Genomic DNA, 25,958 nt, shown 5'->3' with positions numbered 1-25,958 from the left:
GTTGAGGCTCACTTGTACTATTTTGTACTGAATAGCTGATTGTAAAGCACTGGAAATAGGTCTGAATGACTGTTATGAATTGCTTTTATCTCTTTCAAAGTCAAATTCAAGATCAGAATCACCATTGTTGCCACTTCCTTCCACATCCAGTTGAATGAGTAAACTCATTACTTGCTTAGCAGTAAAATGTTTTGATGGCCTTTTTACACTTCCCATTTTTGTCATCTTTGTTTTACGACTAAATTATTTTTAGTTACACTTGCCAGCATGTATATTGGTGTTGCCAATTTGATTAAAGTATTGGTTGTTATTACCCTACTATTTTTAGGTATGATACTTACATTTGGATAACATTTTAAATTGATGCACAATTTAGCAAGTCTAGCAGTAATGTCATGAAATTTAGCTTTTAAACTTTTTTTTTAAAGGCTAACAATTAATAGATTAGAAAAATTGTGTAACAAATGATCTGTAGATGACTGTAATTGCAGTCTGTTATGAGGTTAATGTGTGCATTTTCTATAACTGTTATACACGACAAACTATTTTAAATAAACAATTTGCACATTATTCCTTCTGTACTTTCATAAGATGTTGCTGTTTTAGAAACTTATAATAGTTTTGTTTTTGTAATTAATACTTAAAACTACTGTCAATATTGATTAATTTTAAAAATTATTACATCTTGTGCTGTTATTTTCAGAAAAGAACTAGGTATTAATGAAAGATTTATAGAAAGCTGCATTAATCAAAATATATAAAATAGGATTGTCAGACAAAAATGACTACTTATTGAAATTAAATATTGAGCTTTTACCATTTTATTTTATTATATATGCTTTTAGAGTAAATTAAAAGAATTTTTTCTTGTGTATATAGAATGGCAGAAGGAGACACAGCAACAGCAAATGATCAAGACATGACAGAAGATAAAAAAGAAGAGATTGAACCTATGGATCATTCAGGAGAAGGCACTTCTGAGAATGAATATGAATTTAAAGGAGAACACACAGAAGACTATCAAAAACTTCTAGATTATGGACTGAATGAAAAGGTTTCCAACAAATTAGATGAAATATTTATATCTGGTGGGTTTTCAGTTGTTACCATATATATTGTGTATTCTTTAAACATTCATACAATAGTGAAAAATTGCTTTTAGTGTCATTAATTCTGTACATTCATCTGAATACTGTAAAGATCTGTTTTTTGAAGGCTGTATTACATCAGTGGTTTGAAATTTTATACTTTAGAGGTATTTATTAAATATGTCAACTTTGTATGGTAAACTGAATTTGTAGAAATCTTCAAAATTGATATAATAAATTTTATGACACAATGTTTGTTGTAAATTTTTATTTCTGATGAGGAAAATGGTAAGAATGTATTTGCTGTTTCTGATTTTATGGCCTACATGCCCATAGAGATGCATAAACTAAATGTTCAATGTAAGGTATAATTTTGTGTATTGTTTTAACAACAGTATTTTAACACAAAAAGGTAGTTTGTTCTTGGATGCTTGCAGTAGTAGTATGTATCTTCTTTTTTTAACCCCTCCCTTGTACATAATTCAGATTTATTGATCCACTGATGTTTTATAAAAATGACTTTCATATCTTGTGTTAATGAAAAGATAAAATGCTTTTTCTTTTTCTTTTTTTTGTACTGAACCCATAGTGAAATCACATTTTCATCATGTTGTCATATCCTTCAGTTAGGAATGTGTATTGTAATTCAGTGTAATATGGTTACTATAAAAATATATACAGTGTTAGACAATTGTTTTTAGGAATGGCTCTTGACTCATAATGTTTAACACATTACAGTTTAACTTATGTCAGTTAAATGTCTTGCCCTAATTTCTCCTGAACAAACTACTATTAACCTGAATGCCCTCAAGAAATTGTTAGTGATATTTTTATGGAGTGAAATTTTCAAAATCCTGTTGTAAGACAGCTTTTTTTGTGAAAACATTAAAAATATTTCCTTTTTTCTTAGAATTATTGTTTTTTAATAAGAAAGTTTCATTTTATGTGTTCGATCAGTTTCAGCTTTTATCCATTTTAATTAACACATTTCTATTTATGCTTTATTTTGATGACTCCAGTAGACAACATTGACAGCCCTAAATTGTAAGAAAACTGAGAAACTAATAGGGATTTATGTCGGTGAAGAAATGTATTGCATGACCTAGTTTTTTTCACTTTATAATAATCTGTTTTGAGGTTCTAATGCATGTAATTTTAAATGTATTTCATGGGAGGTTTAGTAGAGTCTTGTTATTAGATCAGCAGTTGTATAATTATCTGGATGTTGTATCAGCTGCTTAGGAAAAATTAGTCACTTTCTTTGAACAAAGAGGGCTTTTGATAAGACAAAATGTTAGAAAAATTGAATTTGACCACTACTGTGATCTACAGGGTGCAGAAATATTTGGTCAGATGATATGGGAATGTAGCTGTGGCCAGGGGTCTGGAATGCCTACATCTTGTGAAAGGCTCTGTCAGTGCTGACAGGTGTGAGATTTTCAGGTTCCATTTAAAGCTGACAGTTTGAGATCACTTTGGTGGAGCTGGCCAGTGAACATTCTAGGATAACTTCTGCTACATACCACAAGACTAAAAAATATAATGATTGTGCCCTCTATGTGGCAGGCATGAAATAAAGAGGAAATTTCACTCCATATGTACTGAAAAGGCATTTCAGATTTTCTTGCTTTAGGTGAAGGACCATTTTGAATAGGGGAAGATCAACATATTATGGTAGCCAGGCAACAACTTGGGTTTATTCCATTGAAAACTGCTTGAAGGTAAAGTGCAATGAGCATCTTGGGGCTCCAGAAAGCCATAATCTTTGTGTGTCATCATGAAATCATTCCTTTTTGTATTCATTGTCTCATGCACTCTGCCACAGCAATGTCAAGTAGTTATTGAGGCCAGAGGGGGACACATCAAATACTAAAAGGAGAAACAGATTCTGTGACTACTTTTTGTTGATTACTGTAGTGGCATTATCTTTAAATATAGGGTTTCTTAATCAGAAAACATTTACGTACATGTAAAGTATTTGTTGATCATCTGTTGTAATACAATTATCACAGTTAGTGTGTTAATAAAGGTGTATATATATTGGAACTTGATTTTAGTGGTTGCCTGAGATGACTAAAAACTTCCTTTTGGATGAACAACTTAAACTCCCATGTTGTCCAGCAGATGACCAGTGTAGTGAAAGAGAGATCCTTACTCAAAACATGGGCTATTGTACACTTATCCATTCCCATACTAAATACGTAATATTGGCTTCAATTCTTGACCAAATTTATTGGAAAATATCTTAACTGTGAACTAAAAATTTGAACCTTCATTAAAATATGCTTATACCATCATGCAGTGTTCATGTCTATTTTACACAAGTTCTGGCATTTTCACATTGCACAATTTTGGAAAGAAAAATTGTGAAAAAATTGAGTAATGTAACATTTTGACCAACCCTGTATAGAGATAGGATAGATAAAATATAAAATTTTACTGGCAGCAAACACTTGAAATGTACTTAGGAGGTTATAGGAATTACAAAAAAAGAAATGACATTTTTGAGATGAGGAAAAGCAATTTTAATCTTAACATTAAACTTTGCACGTAGATATTCAAAACAAAAACTCAGTATATATTCATGTACAAATATTTTCTTGTATGTGGAAGACTGCCAGACTTTGTGAATATATATATATATATGCTATCTTAAAAGTTAATAGTATTAAATCTTTAAAGACTTTTAAACAAGTACAAAGAGGTCGCATGGTTGGTTAAATTAACCAAGCCTGTGTTGAGAGAGTTGAAAGAAGCTAGGAAGCACTGTATTAAAAGTGTAGCTTGAGACACAGTTCGTTCTTGAGTGAAATAGGTGAATTGTGTCAGTGTTTTAAACTTTGGGTTCAGCAAAAAACATGAAGATAAATGGATGCAAAAAGACAAAAAGCCCTGTGAAACATTTGAAAGTGGTGATGTTGTAAGTACTTGTAGATGTAGTCATTTCTCTGCAAGAAAAGAAAAAAGATAAAAATACAAGAAAAGAGTATTTTAGTAATGTTGGAAAAATTTGTATGTGGTTAGTTCTTTAGGAAAGCCAGTTCCTGGGAGGATCGGTCTCAGAAATGTTTTGTGCAGTTTGCTTAAACTAGCAACTAGTCACTTTGAATGAAGTATAAATTCTTTCTGGAATGTGTATAATAATTTCTATGTTAAGCTTCTAAGAACACACAAAACCAGAAACCTCACATAGCAAGTGTGTCATTGCATAATCAGGAGAATGAATCAGACAGTGCTAATATGGAGATGGTGTGTTATCCCACTTCTAGACATCCGTCTGGATGTTTCCTTATGGTGCATGTATTTTACAAATGAGGAGGTAAAATAGAAGAAAGTAACGTTTAACAACTTGTGTTTGGTTGTTAAATCAGACATGGAGTTCCTGTGCAGAAAAACGGAGAAGGGTGATAATTATTTCAATAAAAGAGAAAGCCTTTGATGTGGCATCAAGAACATAGTTAGTGGATCAAAGCTTTTCTGTATTGTAGCCAATGGGAGTACAAGAAACTGTGCTATTAGAGGTTTTCAGTGGAAGAATGCCCTATTCAGTGGAATGTAAGCATACATTAGATGTTCTAGATGGTGCTGTTAATGGAATTAAGGTGTATTTTAATTTTACAGATTTGAAGTTTCATGAAAATGAGGTCCAAATTTGATATTGTAGCTATTAAAATGGGTTCCAAAGTTGGTATTTCACTACCACTAAAAGAAAATGAAAATTCTACTTCTCCCTTTCAGCTGACAATGCTGGATACAAGTGGACTCCTAACCTTGTATTTTAAAAGTTTGAAAATTTTTAAAATGGATTGTAAATTTTAATGGAATAGCCTGAAAATGAGAAGGTATGGACAAGAAAAATACAAGGGCTTTAGATGAAAATGTTTACTTCAGTGATGTGAAACAGGGGTAATGGGTCTCAAGCAAAGCATGGGCTTTAAATTCCATGTGGCAATACCTGCATGTTCTGGTTCTACATTTAAATCAAGTTAACAGTGGCAGCTGAGGCAAGGAAGAAACTCTTCAAGTTACTTGTCAATGTTGTCAGTAAATTATAGTGTAAGAGAATTCTAGAGCCAGTATCACATCTTTCAGAATTCATTTTGTCTAATCTGCTGTTGATACGGGACTAGCTTGCAGTGTTTTAAGGTGATAGAATGGTCAAGTTTACTGAAGAAAGGTTTTTCCAGTTTCAACTGCATGCTAGCTTAAGCATTTAGTGTTTTTGACCATATTTTGACCAGAAGGTAGAAAAGAGCTCATTCCATAAGATAAATTTGAAATTAATGAAATTAGTCCTTTTCACTGAGGATGAGAAGGCAGGAATTGTGGAGGAGTTTAGCAGATTAAAAGTGCACGTGAAAAGTTTTAAGCACAAACATTTACTGGTAGTGTTTGTTATGTAACCATATTGTCAACAATAACTTCTCTGAGAAATATCTGAAGCTGGTGGAGTTTGTGTTTTCTCTCAGTGTAGCAATAACAGAGGTAGAAGTTTGTTTTATCCACGAATTGTAATCAAGATTTCCTTATGAACCTAATGTAATAAGGACATTTTCCAAGATCTGATGTTTGTTAAGATTGAGGGGTATGAGTTTGAGAAGTACAACCCAAACATCTCTGTTGAATATTGACTTAAATTTGATTGTACCAAACATGAAAAAAAGTCAATTATCCCTTGTAAGTACAGTTATGACAAAGTGTTCGTACCCCTGCATCCCAAGTAGTTTTTTGCTCATAACTTAAAAAGTATCAAGATTAGGCTAAGAGACATGTGATTTATTATAAATATTATATTAACACACATCTACATAATTTTTTATGTAAATTAAATGACAAATAAACTGTTTATAAACAAATAACCAAAAAGAGGAGGAGCAGAAAGTGTTTGTACAGTTCAGAACGTGTAAAAAAAAACTGATATTCCGTTAAAAAATTTTGTTTAGTTTGGCAAATAAACTACATTATACCATTCCAGAACTAGCCACTGGGTTCATAATTATTGGAATTTAGCCAGTATAAAATGTACTTCTGGCAATTTAGCGCCGTCTCCGTCATTATCTGCTTGGTCATCATGGCGAACAGGAAACAACTGTCCAGTGATTTAAAAAACTGAATTATTGTAAAATACAAGTCTTGTGTGTCTCTTTCCGGTATTGCTACACAACTTAATGTGTCGAAATCTACTGTTCAAAGCATAATTGCCAAGTTTAAGTTTACAGGATCAACTGCTAACCTCTCTCATTCTGGATGCCCCACCAAAATTCCAGAGAGAACCAAGAGGAAGGTTCTCAGAGAAGTTAGTAGGAACCCCCATTTAACACGTAATGACATACAGAAACTGGTAAGGGAAACTGGGGTTGAAGTAAGCACCTCTACAGTTACGACCATGTTACGCTTTTCTAGGTTCAAAGAATGCCGTCCTTGTAGAACTCCATATTTAAAGCCTGCTCATTTAGAAGCACGATTGAGGTATGCAAGAAAGCATGTAGATAAACCCTTTACCAATTAGAAGAGTATTCTTTGGTCAGACGAGACTAAAATCGAGCTTTTGGGTCACAATGATGTTTGCTATATTTTCTGTAAGAAGGGGGAATGAAATCATCCAAAGAACACCGTCCCTACAGCTGAACATGGAGGTGGCTCGATCATGCTATGGGGTTCCTTCAGCTCTTCTGGTGTAGGCAACCTTCACTGTGTCAACTGAATCATGAAAAAAGAAGAGTACGTTGATATATTAGGCGCTTATATCAAGAATGATTCTCAGAACTTGGGGCTTGAGCATTGTTGGATCTTCCAGCACAACAGTGACCCTAAGTACACATTGAAATATGCAGAATCCTAGTTGCAGAGGAACAATATAAGCGTTTTGGAGTGGCCATTGCAGTCACCCGATCTCAACCCATTTGAAAACGTTTTGCATGAGTTGAAGACCAGGGTTCATCAGTATCATCTGAAAAACTTGCAAGGGTTGGAGGCTTTCTGTAAAGAAGAATGGAAGAAAATATCAGTCGAGTACTGTCAAACGATTATGGAGGGCTATGAGGAGAGATTGCACCAAGTAATTCACATGAAAGGCTACACAACTGACCATTGAAGTAGATGCAGCAACACTTTCTGTCCCTCCTATGTTTGGTTATTTGTTTATAAACAGTTTATTTGTCATTCAGTTTACATAAAAATTTATGTAGATGTGTGTTAGTATAATATTTATAATATACTATACTTTCATTATCCTAATCAAGATACTTTTTAAGTTATGAGGAAAAAACTACTCACAATGCAACAGTACAAACACTTTGTCATAACTGTAACAGCTGTAAAGTTTAATGAGTGATTTACATGGAATATTTGGTATCATGAGTATATATTTTATTCTGATAAGAATGTGCTGCAAGAGCTGTCTCAAATGCCCATTGGGGAATAAATAGTGAAGTTGTAACTTTGGAGGTGAAGTTTAATGGCATTTTACCCAGTCATGTGGCCCTTTGCATAGGAGATATTTCTTAGCAAATATAAACTGAAATTTTGGAATAGGCAGAAGTGGTCCTTCGAATAGTGCAGAAATATAATTTTGAGTATTCATTGTTCATTTTACTTGGGAATTTGTGTTAAATATATGTTACATGTGTTAAAATATATATTCTGAAATATTTTTCAGTGAAAACTTGTGAGATTAGCTCTAAATTATTATAATTAAATATTTAATTTTTAGATAAACAGGTGAGCATTCAACAGCTGAAAGATGTAAACCAGTTTGGAAATGATTAATATGGAAAATTTAATTTACTTGTTCATATGGTAATACATTTTATAAAAATATTTACATACTCATAATTTTTCAACGGTGATAGTTATTTGTCACTGCTGCATTTTTTCTCGTGTAAATACTGGTACAATTTGTACATGTTCTTAATTTTCCCAAAAGGAGGCTGGATGCTACCTTGAGAGCTCACCTGTTTTAATCACTTGTACTGCTATACTTGTAGCATGTCTCTCAGTCAGTAGACACTAAAATGAAGTCACATAAGGGATACTTAACATTGCAGTTTGTACTGTTGTGACTTGCTCGTGTCATGAATTATAAGAACTATGCATTCTGTAGGCCACAACACAACATACAAAATTCAAAAGCAAGAAATAGTTATTTGTTACCCTTTAAGGAATCACACAGAAGTACATCTCATTTAAGTATGTACATTACATAAATTTGAAAGTAACATGTAGTTGTTTATGTTAATGATCCAAAGCTTTGATATGTAGAGTATTGCGAAGTTACTGTTAATTAAGTAAACCATTGTTTTGACAAAATTTGGGATTTTTTTTAAAAACAGAAACAATATGCCTAGCTGAAAGATAATAAGGAAAACTTACTTGATTGGATCTTTCACACTGCTATAATGGAAAAATAATTCTTATTTGGTAGGACAGGTATTTAGATAGAAAGAAGTACTTCATTCAACCACTGGAAAATACACCATTATGGTGTAAAATGTGTGTGTTGATTTCTTCTGTAAATTGTTATAAAACAGAAGGAAGGCTAGCTCTGTAGTTTCATTATTTTGCAACTAAGTAATAGTAGACTAAAGCCATTTTTCTTCATTGTGATTAGTGTTTTATTGTCAATGTCTTTTATTTTACTAATTCTTTGGAACCATAGGAAAATTGGCATATGCAGACTTGGATGAACGTGCTTTAGATGCACTGAAGGAGTTTCCCACTGATGGAGCTTTAAACGTGCTGAAACAATTCCTGGATAGCAGCTTAGAACATGTTTCCAATAAAAGTGCTTTTTTATGTGGGATAATGAAAATGTACAGGCAGAAGAGTAAATTGGGTGGATCATCATCAACTACTACAACAAAAGGTCCAGATGAAGATAAAATTAAAGTGAGTAAGGTATATGACCTGATATGTATGCTTTAAATGTAACCATGTTTGAAGGTGTTGTTATACTGTAAAGCTTTGTTTGCTTGTTTTTTTTACATTTGAATTTGAAATTTTGGTATTGTGAATCATTTAGAAGTTCATGAATAGTTTTAATGCAATGTGCATTGTTGGACAAATGGCATCATTTCCTAATTTATTAATCATTAGGACCATTAAACATCAACATCATCCATTATTCTTACATTAAACTAATATTTCTTTTCCAAACTTACATGCATTAAACTGTCTGCATTCCTGGATGATATATTTATTGTCATGGTACTGAAGACACTTCAGAATGCATTAGTAAATTAATTAAAGTACGAGAAAGCAGATATTTAGAGGTTATAAGTTCAAACTATTCTAATACATAACTTTGATTGGCATAGTCTGCAGCCATTCTACAAAAGTTTTTTTTTTTTTTTTTGCTGTACATATGATAAATGTCCCATACTTATCATTGGGATAGAGAAAGTTAGAGATGTTGTACAGATCAAAAGAAATATTGTTCTGAGATGCACTGGAAGTTATAGAAATGAAATATAAAAAATTGTAAAATGAAAAGAACTATATTTGCAGCATGAAAATCACACTTCACTCAGATTGACTTTACAAAGTCTTCCTAAGTTCATTATGTATTTAGTAAAAATTTTGTTTTAAAAATCAGAATTTTTTTATCCACAACAGATTTGAAATGTGCATTAACAGTTTGCCAAAGGTTGTGAAAATATAGTAGTGTTTAAAGCTGTAGTATATAGTTTCATGGTTATAAGGTTGGTTAAAATAACCATCCCTATTATAGGATTAAGGACATCACAGGAACAGTTAATCAGATTAAAATATGGATGGTAGACCAAATTTGGTTTATAAGCAAATGATAAAGTTAAAGCTAGAAAATGAATTTTTGTGGAATAGAAATTGTAAAAAAGAAGTTTTCATTAACACTGAAGGTGAGACATTGATGTAATTTATATTTCCCTATGGTGACATTATTTTATTAAAACTAGAGTTAACTGTAGTTTGCCAGTTTAACAGAATTAAGCTGTGCTACTAAAAACATTCTAACACTTTTTTTGAATAAGAGGTTTTAATATGGTTTGCAGGAAATTTTAGATAGAACAGGATACACACTTGATGTAACAACTGGACAAAGAAAATATGGAGGTCCACCACCAGATTGGGATGGACCTCAGCCAGGGGCTGGTTGTGAAGTAAGTATGTCGTTGTAAGGTGTAAAGTGATACGTAAGATAGTAATGTTACCATAATTTTCTGAATATGCATTTTTTTTCTTAAAATTTACTAAGAATTTAGGGTGTGTATATAGAAACAAATTTAATTTTTTAACAGATAGTTCAGATCATGTTTCCTTGCACATGTTATGAATAATAGTGCATATTTACTAGAAATTATACATTTTGAGGGTGTCTTTGGTATGTTTTATTGATTCCCTTTTTGTGAAGCATAAGTGTGAAATCATCTCCTATTTTCATATCTTTAAATATGTTTTTAAAATAAAATGAACAACAATGATTTTTAAGATTTACTAACATGCACTCTTAGAAGTGTTTGGAAATACAAAACTAGCTATCTCTACATTTGATATAAAAATCTACAAGGTGTTTCAGAGAAGCATCCATATTATAAATTGGAATCACTGTGTCAGATAATTAGCACAACTTCTGTAACATCTTATCACTTAAGTGGCATCATAATCATATATTCAGGGAGAAAATTTAAGTTAAAATGTAATTAAAAATTCTGTTATTTTGTTTACAAAATACTTCTGATGTTGACTGAAAGCTTGAAAATTTTGGTGAAGAGATATAAAATGCATTGAAAGTTATAGCGTAGAAACTGACAATCAATTTGAGATCACAAGATTGGTTATATTGACCAAGTACATCACAAGAGAGCTAAGATAATTTCTACCATAAATTGTTATATGTACTTTTAAATGATTTTAGAAAACCTGTATTGTTCTGCCTCTTTATGTACTGAAGTAAGTGTCAATATATAACTATAAACAACCAATGCAGCTTTGTTGTGTTAGGCTTTGATATCATGGTATATTTTTAAATTGTGATATAAAATCAAAACTGTCATACTTGTATACATTTAGGGAAGAAGTAAGCTATGGTAGCAAAGCTGTTGCAGAGGGCCGTAACAAATGAACACCAGCTGTAAATAGGTTTTTGAGAATGTTTATTTGCAAACGTGGCAAGCCCCAAGGCAAAGTTCCTTTTAGTGGTTTTATGGATGCTTTTAACAATTTTTACAGTGTTTATTTGCCAGTTGCATTTGCAAAGATAGAAAGAACTATGATGAATTCACAATTACAGATTATACAGACACTCTTAAAATTCTTGTAATTAATGGGTTACTTTGACTGCAATATTGCAAAAACCTAGGTGTGCAGTGTTTATAGTGGTAAGCCAGATTTGACTTTGTTCTTTGAAAATTAGTATTTTCATTATATTTGAGAGCATATTCAGAAATTTACAGTACAACTGATGTATAATTCACTTGTATATTGTTTAAGATAATAACATTTTTATATGTGAAGTCTGATCTACTTGCGAGCAGTTTTTATTTCTGGTATGTGACGCATATTGGGAGTCGTGTAGGAATGCTCTGCGTATAGCTGTATCATCTTTTTACACTTTGCGTTCTTTTTGGCACTTCCATCGTTGCATCATTTTATGTTTACCTTTTTTAATATTATTGTTTTTTATTGCCATATCTGAATTTTGTTACAAACTTTTGGAACAATTTTATTTTTTATGTCAATTTGGGTGCTACATACTTCTTAATGACTTAAGTTATCAGAATATTTTGCTTTTGCCAACTATACTCCTTAAACTTAAATAAACTAATATAATTTGATGATGAGTTGGTGAACATAATTAAAAAAACTATCACAATTAATAAAACCTGTTGTGACTTATCAAAAACCTTGTAAATTTTAAACAAATAACCAAACATTAACAAATGTAAAATCAAGGAAGCCACCTGAAGACTTTAATTAAATGACACAGCCCTTCCTCTAAACAACCACACCATGGGGCCAATTTCCAAAACACTTTATAGTGTTGTTATGACAAAGTTTTATCTTCTCTGCCCATTGAAACGTGGGTACAAATCTTGCTTTACTTGCTTCTGCCTTAAAACTCCATTATATTGCCCATAGCTATTGAAATCTTGTGATTTTGTCCTCCTCTGTCAGTATGCCCATTATAACAGATCTTTATATATAAGATCTTTGTTGTTTCTTGCTTTTCTTGACAACAGAATGTTATGATGGTTTTAATTCCTCATGTGGGTTTCTCTTCCATATTGTATAACTTTAGTTCGACCTACACCCTGGCATGTTTTGTTTGTGTTTTTACTGATATTGGTTTTTGAGTTGTTCATTTTTTCTTTAATTAAAAAAATACATAAATTTGAGTTGCTGTTTTTTGGTTTTTTTTATGTGAATTATCACATTTACATTTCTGATAAATTCTCCTAGTGCTCCTAATCTGCTACCACTGGATCTAGTGTTGTTGGAAGTGAGACCTTTTTTTTTGTGGAGGACATCTGATCTCTCACACACAGTCTTCATAGGGTTTGGTGTTTCTTTTCCTGTAGGCTCAGAGGTTGAGCTTGTACAGTATTAGAGACAGGCTGGTGAGGGGCCTGATACCTCCTATTTGACTTAACCTCACTTATATAGGATTCGACTGTTACAACAGTTTTGCATTTTTATCTTCTTTGCAACTGTTGTCTTAGGCCTTTCACATGCCTTTTTCTCAATTTTCCGTATATTTTAGTCATGTATTGACTTCTCATTTCTTATGATTACCATCTTCTGCTCTATCCTTGGTCTCTTGTTTATTTGTTGCTGGAATCTTTTGGAAATAGATGCTGAGCATGAGGGCATTCATTTTCCTTCTTGGCACTTAGAGACCTCAGAGAAGGTCCTTTTATTAGATATTTAATAATTTATTGTATATATTCCAGATTCCATGAATTCGTTAGATGCTGATCTCCTACCTCCTAGTCTTCTAACTGAAAGTTTACCAAAATATGTTCAGATTTCCAGACCTCCTGCATCTGCTTCATATTCATTTGGAATAAAGAGATTCCACCCTTATCAACAGGCATCCTGCACTCAAGTTCTTGCCAGAGGGTTGGTTTTTCATTACAAATCTCCTCCATCTGCTATTAAAATTGTCTTTCCCATCCCCAAGGATCACCTGCTAAAGGAAGTAGAGTGTGTTGACTACACTTTTGAGGGTTTTATTCCCATTTGTTTCTAGTAAGGAAGAAAGATGGGCAACTGGTGACATGTAATAAACTTCTTTAATTTTCTCCCTCTAGTGGCATTTCTCATACGTGAATGATGACATTTGATTTCTCCCTCCATGTGGATTCCTGTATGTGGTGAGGGAACTTTCAGAGAAGATTCTGTACTTTCAGTTTACCCCTTCTGGGATCTAAACATTCATCCACATGCTTGTCATGCATTGCAACCCATGAAGGGGGAGGAGAGGATCCTGGTTGAGGGGTCCAACCCTCACACACCGCTTTGGCCTTGAATTTCTGTAGGTTGGCAGCCTTGGGGTGCTCCCCCTTCCAAGGGTCATTTGGTTCGTCCACTTGGGCTTGGGTCAACCAAGTACCAGTATTGAATGTTCTTAGCAGGTGTTGTGGACATTGTGTTTGATGCTGGTGTTGGGTATAGTGCTAAAGAAATCCTGAAGTTACTGCAGTGTCCTTGTTTGGCAGATGAGATGGTGGGTGGGGTCAGTGGGCATCAAAATATTCCTTCTCTATTATGGATCCCTGAATTCAAAATAAAATAATAAAAAACAGACCATAAGTAAATGACTGTGTCTTGAAGATTTTTGACAGCAGTTTTCAACTTGTACAACATCAGTATCTCATTTTCTGATGTTACATTCTTTATCAGATAAATGTTTAGGGCAAATGTCTCTTTTTTAATTCAGAAGTGACTAGAGAGGCTTGCTATTTTTCCTAAGTTAGTCAAAAAGTTATGATCTGTGGACATCTTAGTGGAAATATGCATTCCAAAACAGAGTGAATTCCTCTTGCATTCACAGGTTATTGGGGATATACCCATTGAAGTTATGCCCTATGCTACTTTGAATTTGATACAGAGAGTTGTTGTTGACAAGGATTTGAAGAACATCTTGAAGTCGGAGATCTTCACTGGTTTCTCCACTCACAAAGGTGCAATTATGGTGCTTATCAATGTCCTAATTTTGATGTTTACATCACCTCACCACATCCACCTTCCACCATCGAGGCAAGTTATTACTGTCAGTGTTTCCCCCTCGGTGTGGATTCCTGTACGTGGTGAGGGGACCTCCCAGGGAAGGTTCTGTTCTATCTGGTTACCTGCTCTGGGATCTAAACATCCACCCACGTGTTTGCCGTGCGTGCCGACCCGTGAAGGGGAGGAGAGGATCCTGGTGGTTGAGGGGTCCAACCCTAACACACCACTTTGGCCTCGAATTCCTGTAGACGGGCAGCCTTTGGGTGGCCCCCCTTGGGTCAATCGCTGGTCCACTTGGGCTAGAGTCAACCAAGTACCAGTGTTGGAAGTTCTCAACGGGTGTTGTGGACATTGTGCCTGATGCTGGTGTTTGGGTATAGTGCTCACGAAACCCTGGCGTTGCTGCATTGTCCTTGCGTGACTTTGTAGTGCGTCCCCTTGTAGGGCTCCATGGTGGGTGGGGTCAGTGGGTACCGAAATTTTTTCTTTTTCCTATGGATCCTCTAAAAAATCTAAATAAAATTGTAAAAAAAACAGTCAATGGGTAAGCGACCACGTCTTGAATACTCAGAACAGCAATCTTCAACATCAGTAACACACGTACCTCATTTTCTCATATTACATTCTCTTTTGGAAAAACCTTTAGGGCAAATGTCCCCTTTTTTTTATTCAAAAGGGACTAGAGGGACTTGCTGGGTGTCCCTCAATACTGACATATTGGTTGAAACATCCACATCCCAACACAGTGAACTCCTCTTGAATTCAAAGGCAATTGGGGATATACCTATTGAGGTTACACCCCATGCTACCTTGAATTCTTCACGAGGAGTTATTGTTGAAAGGGATTTGAAGAACGTTCCCGAGTCAGAGATTCTCGCTAGTCTCTCCACTAAAGGAGTTTCTGCAGTGAGGCGCATCTCCACTCGCAAAGATGGAGTTACACTGCCAACAAATACCCTCGTTTTAACATTTACTTCACCACGTGCACCTGCCACCATCAAGGCAGGGTTCAGCCATACATACCAAACCCTCTTCGATGTTTCCAATGTCATAGATTCGGCCACTCAAAGACATCTTGTCGTCGTTCCCTGACATGTGCTCGTTGTGGAGGCAAGGACCACGATGCCTATGACTGTGACATGAACCCACGTTGCATAAAGTGCAATGGTTCTCACCCCTCTTACTTTCATTCTTGTCCAAAATGGTTGGAGGAAAAAGAGGTGCAGCGTTTGAAAACGACACATAACATTAGTTATCCTGAGGCTCGGAAATTGCTGTCCACAACTCCATCTCGAACATATGCTGCTGCACTTCATTCCACAACTACAGTGGGAGTGCAGACAGATCTCTCTGTGCCTCCAAGAGAATCGTTTTCAAAACAAATGAAAAGCCTTTTGACCTCCGTGGTTAAAAAGGTTCATGAATCGACTTCCACACCCATCTCTGTTCCTCCCATACCTTCCAACAAACCTCAAGATCCACATCCTTCAGTTTCAAATACAGGCATTTCTTCTGATACATTTTTTTCTCCCACCACAAGAGACAAAATAATTATTCGTTTGCATCCTCAGTCACTGGATTCCCTTCCAATAACAAAACCTGCCCACCCGACCCAGAGCAGGATCCATGGAGGTTGATAGACCTCCTCCGACTAAAGACAGTAAAGAAAAAAGACATGGTCGTAAACCGAAGGGTTCTCCAGCCACTTCACCTACCCGTTCTTAAAAATGGCCACCTTGATACAATGGAACTGTCGAGGTTTACGTTCTAATCTGGATGATATCAAAACGCTGATTGCTTCCTACCATCCTGTTTGTCTTTCTTTACAAGAAACATTTCTCAAAACTGCTGATACTGTCTCCATTCGGCAGTTTTCTCTGTACAGAAATGACAGGTTGTGTGATGGTCGAGTACATGGAGGGTGGCACTGTTGGTTGATCAACACGCGCCCACCCTGTCTTTGTCACTCAACACACCCTTGGAGGCTGTAGCCATCCGTGTTTCCTTGGGTCATACCATCACTGTTTGTTCTCTGTACCTGTCCCCTGGAGAGACATATGATCAATCAAATCTTGATGCTCTCATTGAACAATTGCCATCTCCATTTCTAATCCTAGGGATTTTAATGGACATCATCCCTCTGGGAAGTGCTATTATTGATGGGAGGGGCCGATCTGTAGAGCGGATGCTCTCTGATCACAATCTTTCTCTTTTCAATACTGGTTCTTCCACTTACTTTCATGCACCTAGTTAGTCCTTTACCGCTATTGATCTTTCAGTTTGCTCCCCTTCATTATTCTCCCATTTTTCATGGAGGGTTGACAGTAATCCACTAGGCAGTGATCATTTTCTGATCCTTTTGAGAGAGACTGGCCGTGGTCGATGCCACCCTACCCGCGTGCCCCCGGTGGAAGCTGGGTCAGGCAGATTGGTCCACTTTTACTGCTCTCGCAGAACTTGATCCTGCCATTGTAAATCAGCCATCAATAGACGACTGTGTAGCAGCAGTAACTGACTGTATTACACATGCAGCTGCTCAGTGTATTCCTAAAACCTCGACACGTTTTCCACGATATCCTCATCCGTGGTGGATCCCTGCTTGCCACTTAGCATGGAAGGCTCAAAAGCGGGCCTGGGATACTTTTCGTAGATATCCCACACTTTCAAACTGGGTTGCTTTCCAATGGGCCCATGCACATGCTAGGTGGGTAAGACGTCAAAGCCAGAAGGAATCTTGGATTAAGTTCACAACCAGCATATCTTCTACCACCAGTTCCAAGATCATATGGGACAGGATTTGAAAGGTTAATGGACACTACAATTCTATCCCCCTCTCGATCTTACTCTCTGATGGTCAAGAGGTGACTGATGTTCGGAACATCGCTAACACTCTAGGTGAAAGCTTTTACCGGGGTATCTAGCACTTCTGCTTGTTCCTCCACCTTCCTGGCCATCAAGACTCGGGCAGAGCGATCACCTCTTTCCTTTCAAACTGACTGTTTCTTTGATTATAATTGTCCCTTTACCCTGGTGGAACTAAAAGTGGCCCTTCATCGGTCTGCCAGTACATCTGTTGGACCTGATGATATTCATTATGACATGCTGCACCATCTATCTCCTGCTTCTCTTGATATCCTTCTGATTGTTTTCAACAGGATCTGGCAGGAGAGTGTTTTTCCTGATGCCTGGCGCCAGGCTATTATTTTACCTTTCTCTAAGCCAGGGAAAGATCCCAAGATTCCTTCAAACTACCGTCCAATTGCTTTGATGAGCTGTCTCTGTAAGACATTAGAAAGGATGGTTAATGGTCGTCTTGTTTGGTTCCTTGAATCAAACAACCTCTTCTCACCCACCCAGTGTGGGTTCTGTCGACAGCACTCCACCACAGACCACCTAATTCGTCTTGAAACATCAATCAGAGAAGCCTTTCTCAAACGCCAACATCTTGTATCAATATTCTTTGACATAGAGAAGGCTTACGACACAACATGGAGGTATGGCGTTTTGCGAGACATCCATACATATGGGTTACGTGGCCATCGACCCATGTTTATTAAAAAAATTTTAATGGACAGGAGATTCCAAGTTCATGTGGGTTCGACACTTTCCCGTTCTTTTGTACAGGAACTTGGAGTCCCTCAAGGCTGTGTATTGAGTGTTACGCTCTTCAGTATAAAGATAAATGCCATCACTGAACAATTCCCTCTCACTGTTGCGAATGGGCTGTATGTCGACGACTTTCGCATCTTATGTCAGTCGTCAAACATGAGATATATTGAGCGGCAACTACAAACCGCCCTCAATTGTGTACGGAAGTGGACTCTGGCGAACGGCTTTAATTTTTCTCTCTCCAAAACTGTATGCATGCACTTTTGCCGTCGATGGGGTATTCACCCTGATCCTGAACTTCATATCGGTGAAGTTTTGCTGCCAGTGGTCCCGAAGACCAAGTTCTTGGGGCTTATCTTTGATCGTAAACTGACCTTTATACCACACTTAAAGCAGCTTCGGGTCAAATGCACAAGAGCACTGAACATCCTCCGTGTTCTCTCTTCTACCAGTTGGGGGACAGATCGCTGTTCAATGTTAAAGGTATATCGTGCTCTTATTAGATCGAAACTCGATTATGGATCAATGGTCTATGGCTCTGCCAGACTCTCGGCCTTAAAGATGCTGGACCCCATTCATCACCAAGGACTTCGACTCTGCACTGGGGCTTTTCGTACCTCTCCAGTTCAAAGTATATACATTGAATCTCATGAACCTTCTCTACACCTTCGCCGTTTGCAACTATCTTTACAATATACTTCAAATCTTCATTCCTTACCAAAGCATCCCACCTGGAAATGTGTTTTCCTTCCTCGGTGGGCAGTACTTTTTCAGAACAGACGATCTGTCATTGCTCCGTTTGGCCTTCGCATCCGGGCGCAATTGGATAAATTGGGTCTGTCCTTGGATAACATTGCAGATTCCACAGGTCGCCCATCCCACCATGGCTTATTACAGCCCCAAATGTGACCTTTCTTTCAGTCACCTAAAAGGCAGATACTCCAGATTGGAAGTACCGTCTTTTATTCAATGAATATCTTTCAAACAATCATTCAGTTCCCATTTATACAGATGGTTCCAAATCAGGTAATTCAGTGGGCTCTGCTATGGTTTGCTATGGCTCAGTAGTTGCGTGCAGAATCCCTTCTACAGCTTCTGTGTTCACTGGTGAACTGTATGCCATATCTCTTGCCCTGGATCATATTGCAGCTGAGCAGTACTCCAACTGCACTATTTATACTGATTCGCTTAGTTCTATACTTGCCTTGGAATCGCTACACGTTAGCTCACATCCTATTCTCGCTGATATTCGAAACCGATTGGCCCATTTCTCATTAGCAGCTACTTCAATCCAGTTTTTCTGGATACCAAGCCATGTTGGTATTCGCGGGAACGAGCTTGCAGACATGGCAGCTAAATATGTCTGCTTCAGCACCATCACTTTTATGCCTATTCCGTACATGGACTATGGTGTTGTCTTCAAGGCTCGGCTCCGTGCCAGCTGGCAGTTTACTTGGAGTGAGCAATGTGACAACAAACTTTTTCAAATCAAACCCAAAATTGGAATTTGGCCATCTAGCTTCCGTAAAGTTCGGAAGGAGGAAGTTGTTCTCACTAGGCTACGCATTGGTCACAGTTTTTTAACTTATTTTCTTTTATCTGGAACTGATGCACCAATGTGTAGTTTGTGTAACACTCAAATCACTATGAGCCACATTTTACTTTCTTGCCATCGTTACAATTCTCAACGACGGCAATATTTTAAACAAATTTTTTCCCAGGGTCAGTCTGTAACATTGGACAGAGTTATTGGTGATGGTGACTCTGTCCACCTTGATAATGTTTTTAATCTTTTAATGGCAATTAATCTTTTTAATCTCATTTAAGTGTTGCATATTTATTCATTACACCTTTTTAATTGTGGTTCCTTTTTTACAGTTTTAATCTCTCTCCTTGAATTTGACATTGGATAATGGCCAGAACATTAAATAACTCGACACCAGGACTTGAAAGGCCAAGTTCAGGTGACTAATGCTACTGTTTGAACTATTCGTTTGAACTACTTGTTAGTCATCCTGGCGAGTTGTTATTATACTTTTGCTGCATATCATTTCACACTTTTACTACTTAACTTTTTAGTACTGGCCATATTGACTCATTACCCGGAACCAGGACTTGAAAGACCAGCTTCAGGTGACTGACGGTGGTTTTTATACTTACCTGTTAGTCTTCCTGGCGGGTTATGATCATTACCATTCTGCTGCAGGTAGTTCTTTACAACTCTGTTGACTGGATGTCAACATTGGTTTTTACGCCATTTTCTGTTTTAATTGCCGTTTTGCTTTTATCTTCAATTACTTTTACAAATTTTACTCCATTTACTTGACTTTATCTTTTACTGGACATTTGGCTACTCATTATTACGATTTTTGGAGTGTCTTTTAAAACTTTTATTCTTTTACATTTTGATAATAGCTGCTATGACACATAACCCGGAACCAGAACTGGAAAGGCCAACTTCAGGTGATTGACGGTGGTTCTTGAACTTACCTGTTAGTCTTCCCGGTGGGTTATGATCATTACCATTTGCTAGAGTAAATATTTTACAACTTTGAAGACTGGATGTCACCATTGGTTTTTACACCATTTTCTGTTTTAATTGCTGTTTTGTTTTTACCTTCATTTACTTTTACAAATTTTACTCCATTTACTTGACTTTATCTTTTTACTGGACATTTGGCTACTCATTGTTACAATTTTGCTATGTATCTTTTAAAACTTCTATTCTTTTACATTTTGATACTGGTTGCTATGACACATAATTCGGAACCAGGACTGGAAAGACCAACTTCAGGTGACTGACGGTGGTTCTTGAACTTACCTGTTAGTCTTCTTGGCGGGTTATGATCATTACCTTTTTGCTAGAGTAAATACCTTACAACTTCTTATACTCTGCCTTCTATCTTAACATTGTAGACTAGGTGTCAACATTGGTTTTATACTTTTTTGTTTTACCTTCATTTCCATTTATGTCTATTACTACATTTATTTTTTTTTCTATTTTAGTTTTTTACATTTTTACCGAATGTCTGCGCAGAAAGCCTCGCTGCTTTGTGCCATAAAACACTCAATCAATCAATCATGTCAGTGTTTCAATCACTCAAACACATCATGTCATGGTTCCTTGGCATGTGCTCTTTTTTTCAGTGTCAAGGACCATGATGCTTACAAGTGTGAAATGGACTCTGGTCTGATAAAGAGAACCATGTTGTCGAAAACAGAATGGCTCTGTCCAGTTCTCCTTCACATAAGTAAAAATGGCCACTTTAATACAGTGGAACTGTCAAGATTTCCATTCTAATTTGGATGACATCAAAGAGCTGATTGATTCTTACCATTCTGTGTGCCACTAGTACATCAATTTTTTGTCAAAGATGTATAGAAGCCACTCCATTCAGATATGTTTTATTGATGCACTTCTGAATTTTGTAGTCAACTTACTTTCCACAGCATGTTTTTTTTTCAGCAGTTACATGGCTAGATGAACAGCTGGTATGAATGAATGAAGTGTCAGAGATTGTAGTCAGGTTGTGAAACTTGTTTACTGTACCTGTTTTATGCATCAAAAAAAGGAAAGTGTAGCTATTACAATATGATGTAAAGTTAAAATATTTATTTACATGTTTCAGATACATAGTATAAAGTAGATTGTATTCTGAAAACTGTATGTTACCTCTGCAAACACTTATATTATGCTAGGTCACTTCTGATAGCATTCTTAGTGCTTCTTTGTTTGGACTTTGCTGGTATACAGCTGTTGCCATAACATGTACTGTTCATTTGACATTCAGGAATGTTTCATTTGTATCAGTCCCAGCTTTAATTAAAAGCCCCTGCAACTTTGGTGACTTCAGGGTATATAGGTCAATAGCAGAAAATATCAAGGATCTACAGACTTCATTGTATAAAATAACGTGGTCTAGTGCATTCATATTTATATCAAGATATGTTCATACATGATTTCTTTCTTCTCTGTTAGTTAAATGATAACATTGTACAAGAGCTCTAGAACAAAATCTTAATGGCAATCTGACTATTGACAGTTTGTGTTGGAAACTTGTCCCTGCCATGTGACACATGGGTACACCCATCATAGAATACAGTATGTGTTTTAATCAGTGATATGGTAAATATCAGATACTGCTCTTTGATGAAGATAATGTTTGGTGTTAGTGTTAATCTGTCTCTGCCAAATGTCAACAGCCTTATTATAAAATAGGTTCATACTGTTAACATATATGAGGCTGGGTGGACTGTCTTTAAACATTTATCAAATACCAGCTTGTCACTAAAGTTTGGTGTTAACTTTAATTAATTTCCACAATGTGCAGGTGTTTCTTTTGCTGGTTGTGTCAGGTTTTGCAAGTAGTCTATTTTAATTTAAGTAAGAGTTGTTTTATGTTTCATCAATAATATTTTTTATATTATTCAATATTGCTCATAATACTTGTTCACAAATTGAAAATTCACTGTTTTCTAAAGCAACCTTTTTTTTACTACATTTATCATCTTTCAGACATGTTAGTTTCATAGCATTACTGGTGGTGCTATACATTGAATGCAAAAGGTCTGAATGTTATGACACCTGCATCCTTGCAAGCTGCACATTTTCTCTCATATTATCATGTTGGTATCAAATTGTCACAATTCTTCCATGCTTTTCCACATATGAAACAGTTCCATCAAATGGCAAAACCTGCAGTGTCCTTTCTGTGAACATTGCCATCATCCTGAGTAGAACATGATGATAACACAGTAAAGCTATTGTCCTCATTTTATGCATGTTGTGGGTATCTTTTACTAGTGTAGCTTGTTTTGATACACAATTTTTAATTTTTCCAGATGGTGTTTTTATATGGTCCAAGTCTTTCAATTATACCATCTTTTCAAGTTTCACAAGCAGCAGGTTGTGTTTAGATGCCCTGTATTCTAGATCCACTGGCAGTTTTATTTGTCCTCAAAGTTTTTATCATATATGATGCATTTATATTTATTGGGCTGTAATCAAGAATTTGTACAATGTGATTTCAGTATTCAACTTGCTTGGTGTGTGTCTATCACAGATTTATTGTTGAACCTTGTGGTTTAGTGTTATTTTTAATAAACATGGCACTCAGATGTTAATGATTAACAATTTGTTAAATCACAGTGTGCTATAAAACTATTTTAATGTAGCATGTAAGGCATCAGAGTAATTTTCACAACAAATACTTTGGCACATAAAAAATACAAGTTGTTATTAGAATCTGTCAAACATTTTATTTCATGATGTCATTGATTTATTTTTAGCATGAAGAAAATTTCCAAAACTGCATATTATATCACAGCTTTAGTTTGACACTACTTGTCATTTTATCTTTAATGAAAATTTTGTTGGACCTGATTATTTGTATGTTTACTGTATGGTTACCACAGAAATAATTTTTTTGCTATTTTATAAACACATTAAGTTGGGCACAGTTGCCTGTTTCATAAAAGTGACATGCCCAAGTACAAAAGTTTAGGTCATATTTTGCTACACTATAAGCTGGGTGGGGTGTTTACCATTTTAAGCCCCTTTTGCTAGAGTGGCTGCTTGTTTGTTTTAGAATACAAAAAAATTGTAAGGCTATAGCTGAACTCTCTCAAGTCCAGATATTGCATCCTGACTTAAAAGCAATTTTGCACATTTAATTAAATAATTATTGAAAATAAACATGTATTAAATTGTGCACTTATCAAAGATAAAATATATTCAGTGTTAAGATTCATTCAATAAAAAATTGTATATCTGAACAGTAAAATTAAACTCACAAATTTAGATATTGGATTGACTTCAACATGCCCAAAATAAAATCATTAGTATTTATTGAAATTTTATGAGCATAATATGGTAGTCAGAGTCCTCTAGGACAAGAATTATAGTAGTTTTAAACAACCTATTGCTATCAAACGTTATTTTAACAGAATGAATACAGCTGTAGTTTAATGAATTTTGGGTTGGTGGTGTTGTAATGTAATTGAGAAGACATAGGCTAGTGGTCTGAACACATAATTAAAGCTCTTTTTCTGTTCTTTTCAACTTTAAGCCAATTTAACTTCAGGTTTGTTGGAGATTTACTTAGAAATTAGAGCAAAGTAATAAAAGATAAGAGGTTTAGGGTTTAGTTAACTCTTTTTGGAATGAGCCACATCAAGTGTTGTTTTGCAATTAAGGTTTCTCTGCAATGCTTTTGGTGTAAATAACTGCTTAAATGGGAAAATAAAATTATCAAAAAAAAATGTAAGATGTAAATATAAATATAAAATATAAAATTTATTATGTACATTAAATCATACATTCTGAACAGTGAAACAAATTTAGTCTGCTTATACAATTGGTGTGGTGAAAATGTTATTGTTGTATGTCATTAATTATAAACAGTGAAATTGCATGCAGTGTTTTTTTAATCAAACACAACTTTTTAGTTTCACAAAATAAAAGCCATATAGGAAAGTTTTACGTGAAAGACATAAATATTTAAATATGCTAAAATAAATTGTCATATATTTGGTATTTAAAAACTAATATTACAGTGAAATCTCTTTGAATTTTGAAATTATGTATTCAAGCAAACATCACATACTAATAAGACAAAAGTAAGAAAACATACAGCCCAAGCACATTTGAAAGGTAAACCCTTATCATGGTACTGAGCTGTACACTTTAAAGGGGCTGTTTCTGATTGAGAAGGGTCTACCTTTCAAAAGTGCTTTGGTTATGTTTTCTTATTTTTGTCTATCAGTGATTGTTTGAACCTATGTTTTCATTATCATATAAAGTGATTTAATATGCTGAAGTTACATATTTTGTAGCAGATTCTTCTGGAGTTTTATACTATTTTATCTACTGTATTTCCTTCTCATTTTGCTTTCTAACTGAAACATTTGATTTTTCTACTGAAATTATGCTGTCTCACAACTTCTGTATTATACTATGTTTATCATTTTATAAGTAAATACATTAACATTAACAGGTTTTTGTTGGGAAAATTCCAAAAGATCTCTTTGAAGATGAGCTTATTCTTCTGTTTGAAAAATGTGGAAAGATCTGGGACTTGAGGCTCATGATGGACCCACTTAGTGGGCAGAATCGTGGATATGCATTTATCACATACTGTAACAAGGATGGAGCATATAATGCTGTAAAAGAGGTAACATTTAAAGTGTTAAGAAATGTAAAGTGTTTTAAGTGTTATGGTACTTTGTTCTTAAATGTGCTACCCTTAAGAAGCTTGTCACAAAACCTGTTTATTAATGGGCCTTCCTCTCCTTTCATTTTGAAGTTGTTGTTTTTAACTTCTTTTATGTGTTTATACTGGAACATTTCCTTTTGAATTATTTTCATGACTGTATGTTTTGTAGGTTTTTGTTATGTGAATGTTTCCCTGATAAACTTAAGATAATTTTTTTGCCTTTCTCCAAAATTGGAATGGCTCCAGTTGTAGAAATACATCAATGACTGATGTCACAATTTTTATTAACTCCTTTCTCAGTGAAAGCAGTTTTTATTCCCTTTGTGGAAGGTTGTTTTGTTTTATTTTTCATAATTATTTCTTCCTAAGTTCCTTGTTTATTTTCATTTTGTGTTTGTTAATATCTGTTTTGTGTACATATTTCGTTTATTGTCCTAATTGATACTGAGTACTATGCTTTTCACCTTTCTGAAGCTTCTGTACTCTCATTCTCCATGCTTTGTGCTTAATAGTTTTATACGTGACAGGTAAGCAACTTACAAAGCTAGCTGTTTTGTTCTTGAGGGGGGCGCAACGCCGTATTTATCACATATTTTCTGTTTAGTGTTGATCATCAAATTGTTTAATTAACTCATAGGTTAGTGTTTGTGGGTTACATACGTTAATAACATAATTTTCCAAGTATATTAATGGATTTGGTATCAAAACACAGTTTAGAACTGAAAGTTTTATATTGTTTTATATAAAAGATTGTTCTTTAATCATGTAGCCCATTCAGTCCTTGCATTTCTTCGCTTTATAATGTTGAAAAGATTGTAATTAATACTTCCAGTCAAAACTT

General features: G+C 35.2%; 1 protein-coding gene across 6 annotated transcripts in view; it reads left to right on the top strand.

Annotated features, from left to right (window-relative positions):
* The window catches only part of LOC143223480 (heterogeneous nuclear ribonucleoprotein R-like), a 57,886-nt gene that overhangs the window by 5,778 nt on the left and 26,150 nt on the right, over positions 1-25,958 (top strand). For all 6 annotated transcript variants that reach the window (XM_076451519.1, XM_076451520.1, XM_076451522.1 and 3 more), the window contains exons 2-5: positions 880-1,088; positions 8,746-8,975; positions 10,118-10,225; positions 24,899-25,075. In XM_076451519.1, coding sequence (XP_076307634.1) covers positions 881-1,088; positions 8,746-8,975; positions 10,118-10,225; positions 24,899-25,075 — 723 coding nt within the window. In that variant the 5' untranslated portion in view covers position 880. The remainder of the gene's footprint in view (positions 1-879; positions 1,089-8,745; positions 8,976-10,117; positions 10,226-24,898; positions 25,076-25,958) is intronic.

Source organism: Tachypleus tridentatus, chromosome 8 (genome assembly GCF_004210375.1).
Source record: "Tachypleus tridentatus isolate NWPU-2018 chromosome 8, ASM421037v1, whole genome shotgun sequence".
In the NCBI taxonomy this organism is placed as follows: domain Eukaryota; kingdom Metazoa; phylum Arthropoda; class Merostomata; order Xiphosura; family Limulidae; genus Tachypleus; species Tachypleus tridentatus.
The sequence above is the reverse complement of the archived record's forward strand: the minus strand, read 5'-3'. Positions and strand labels throughout refer to the sequence as shown.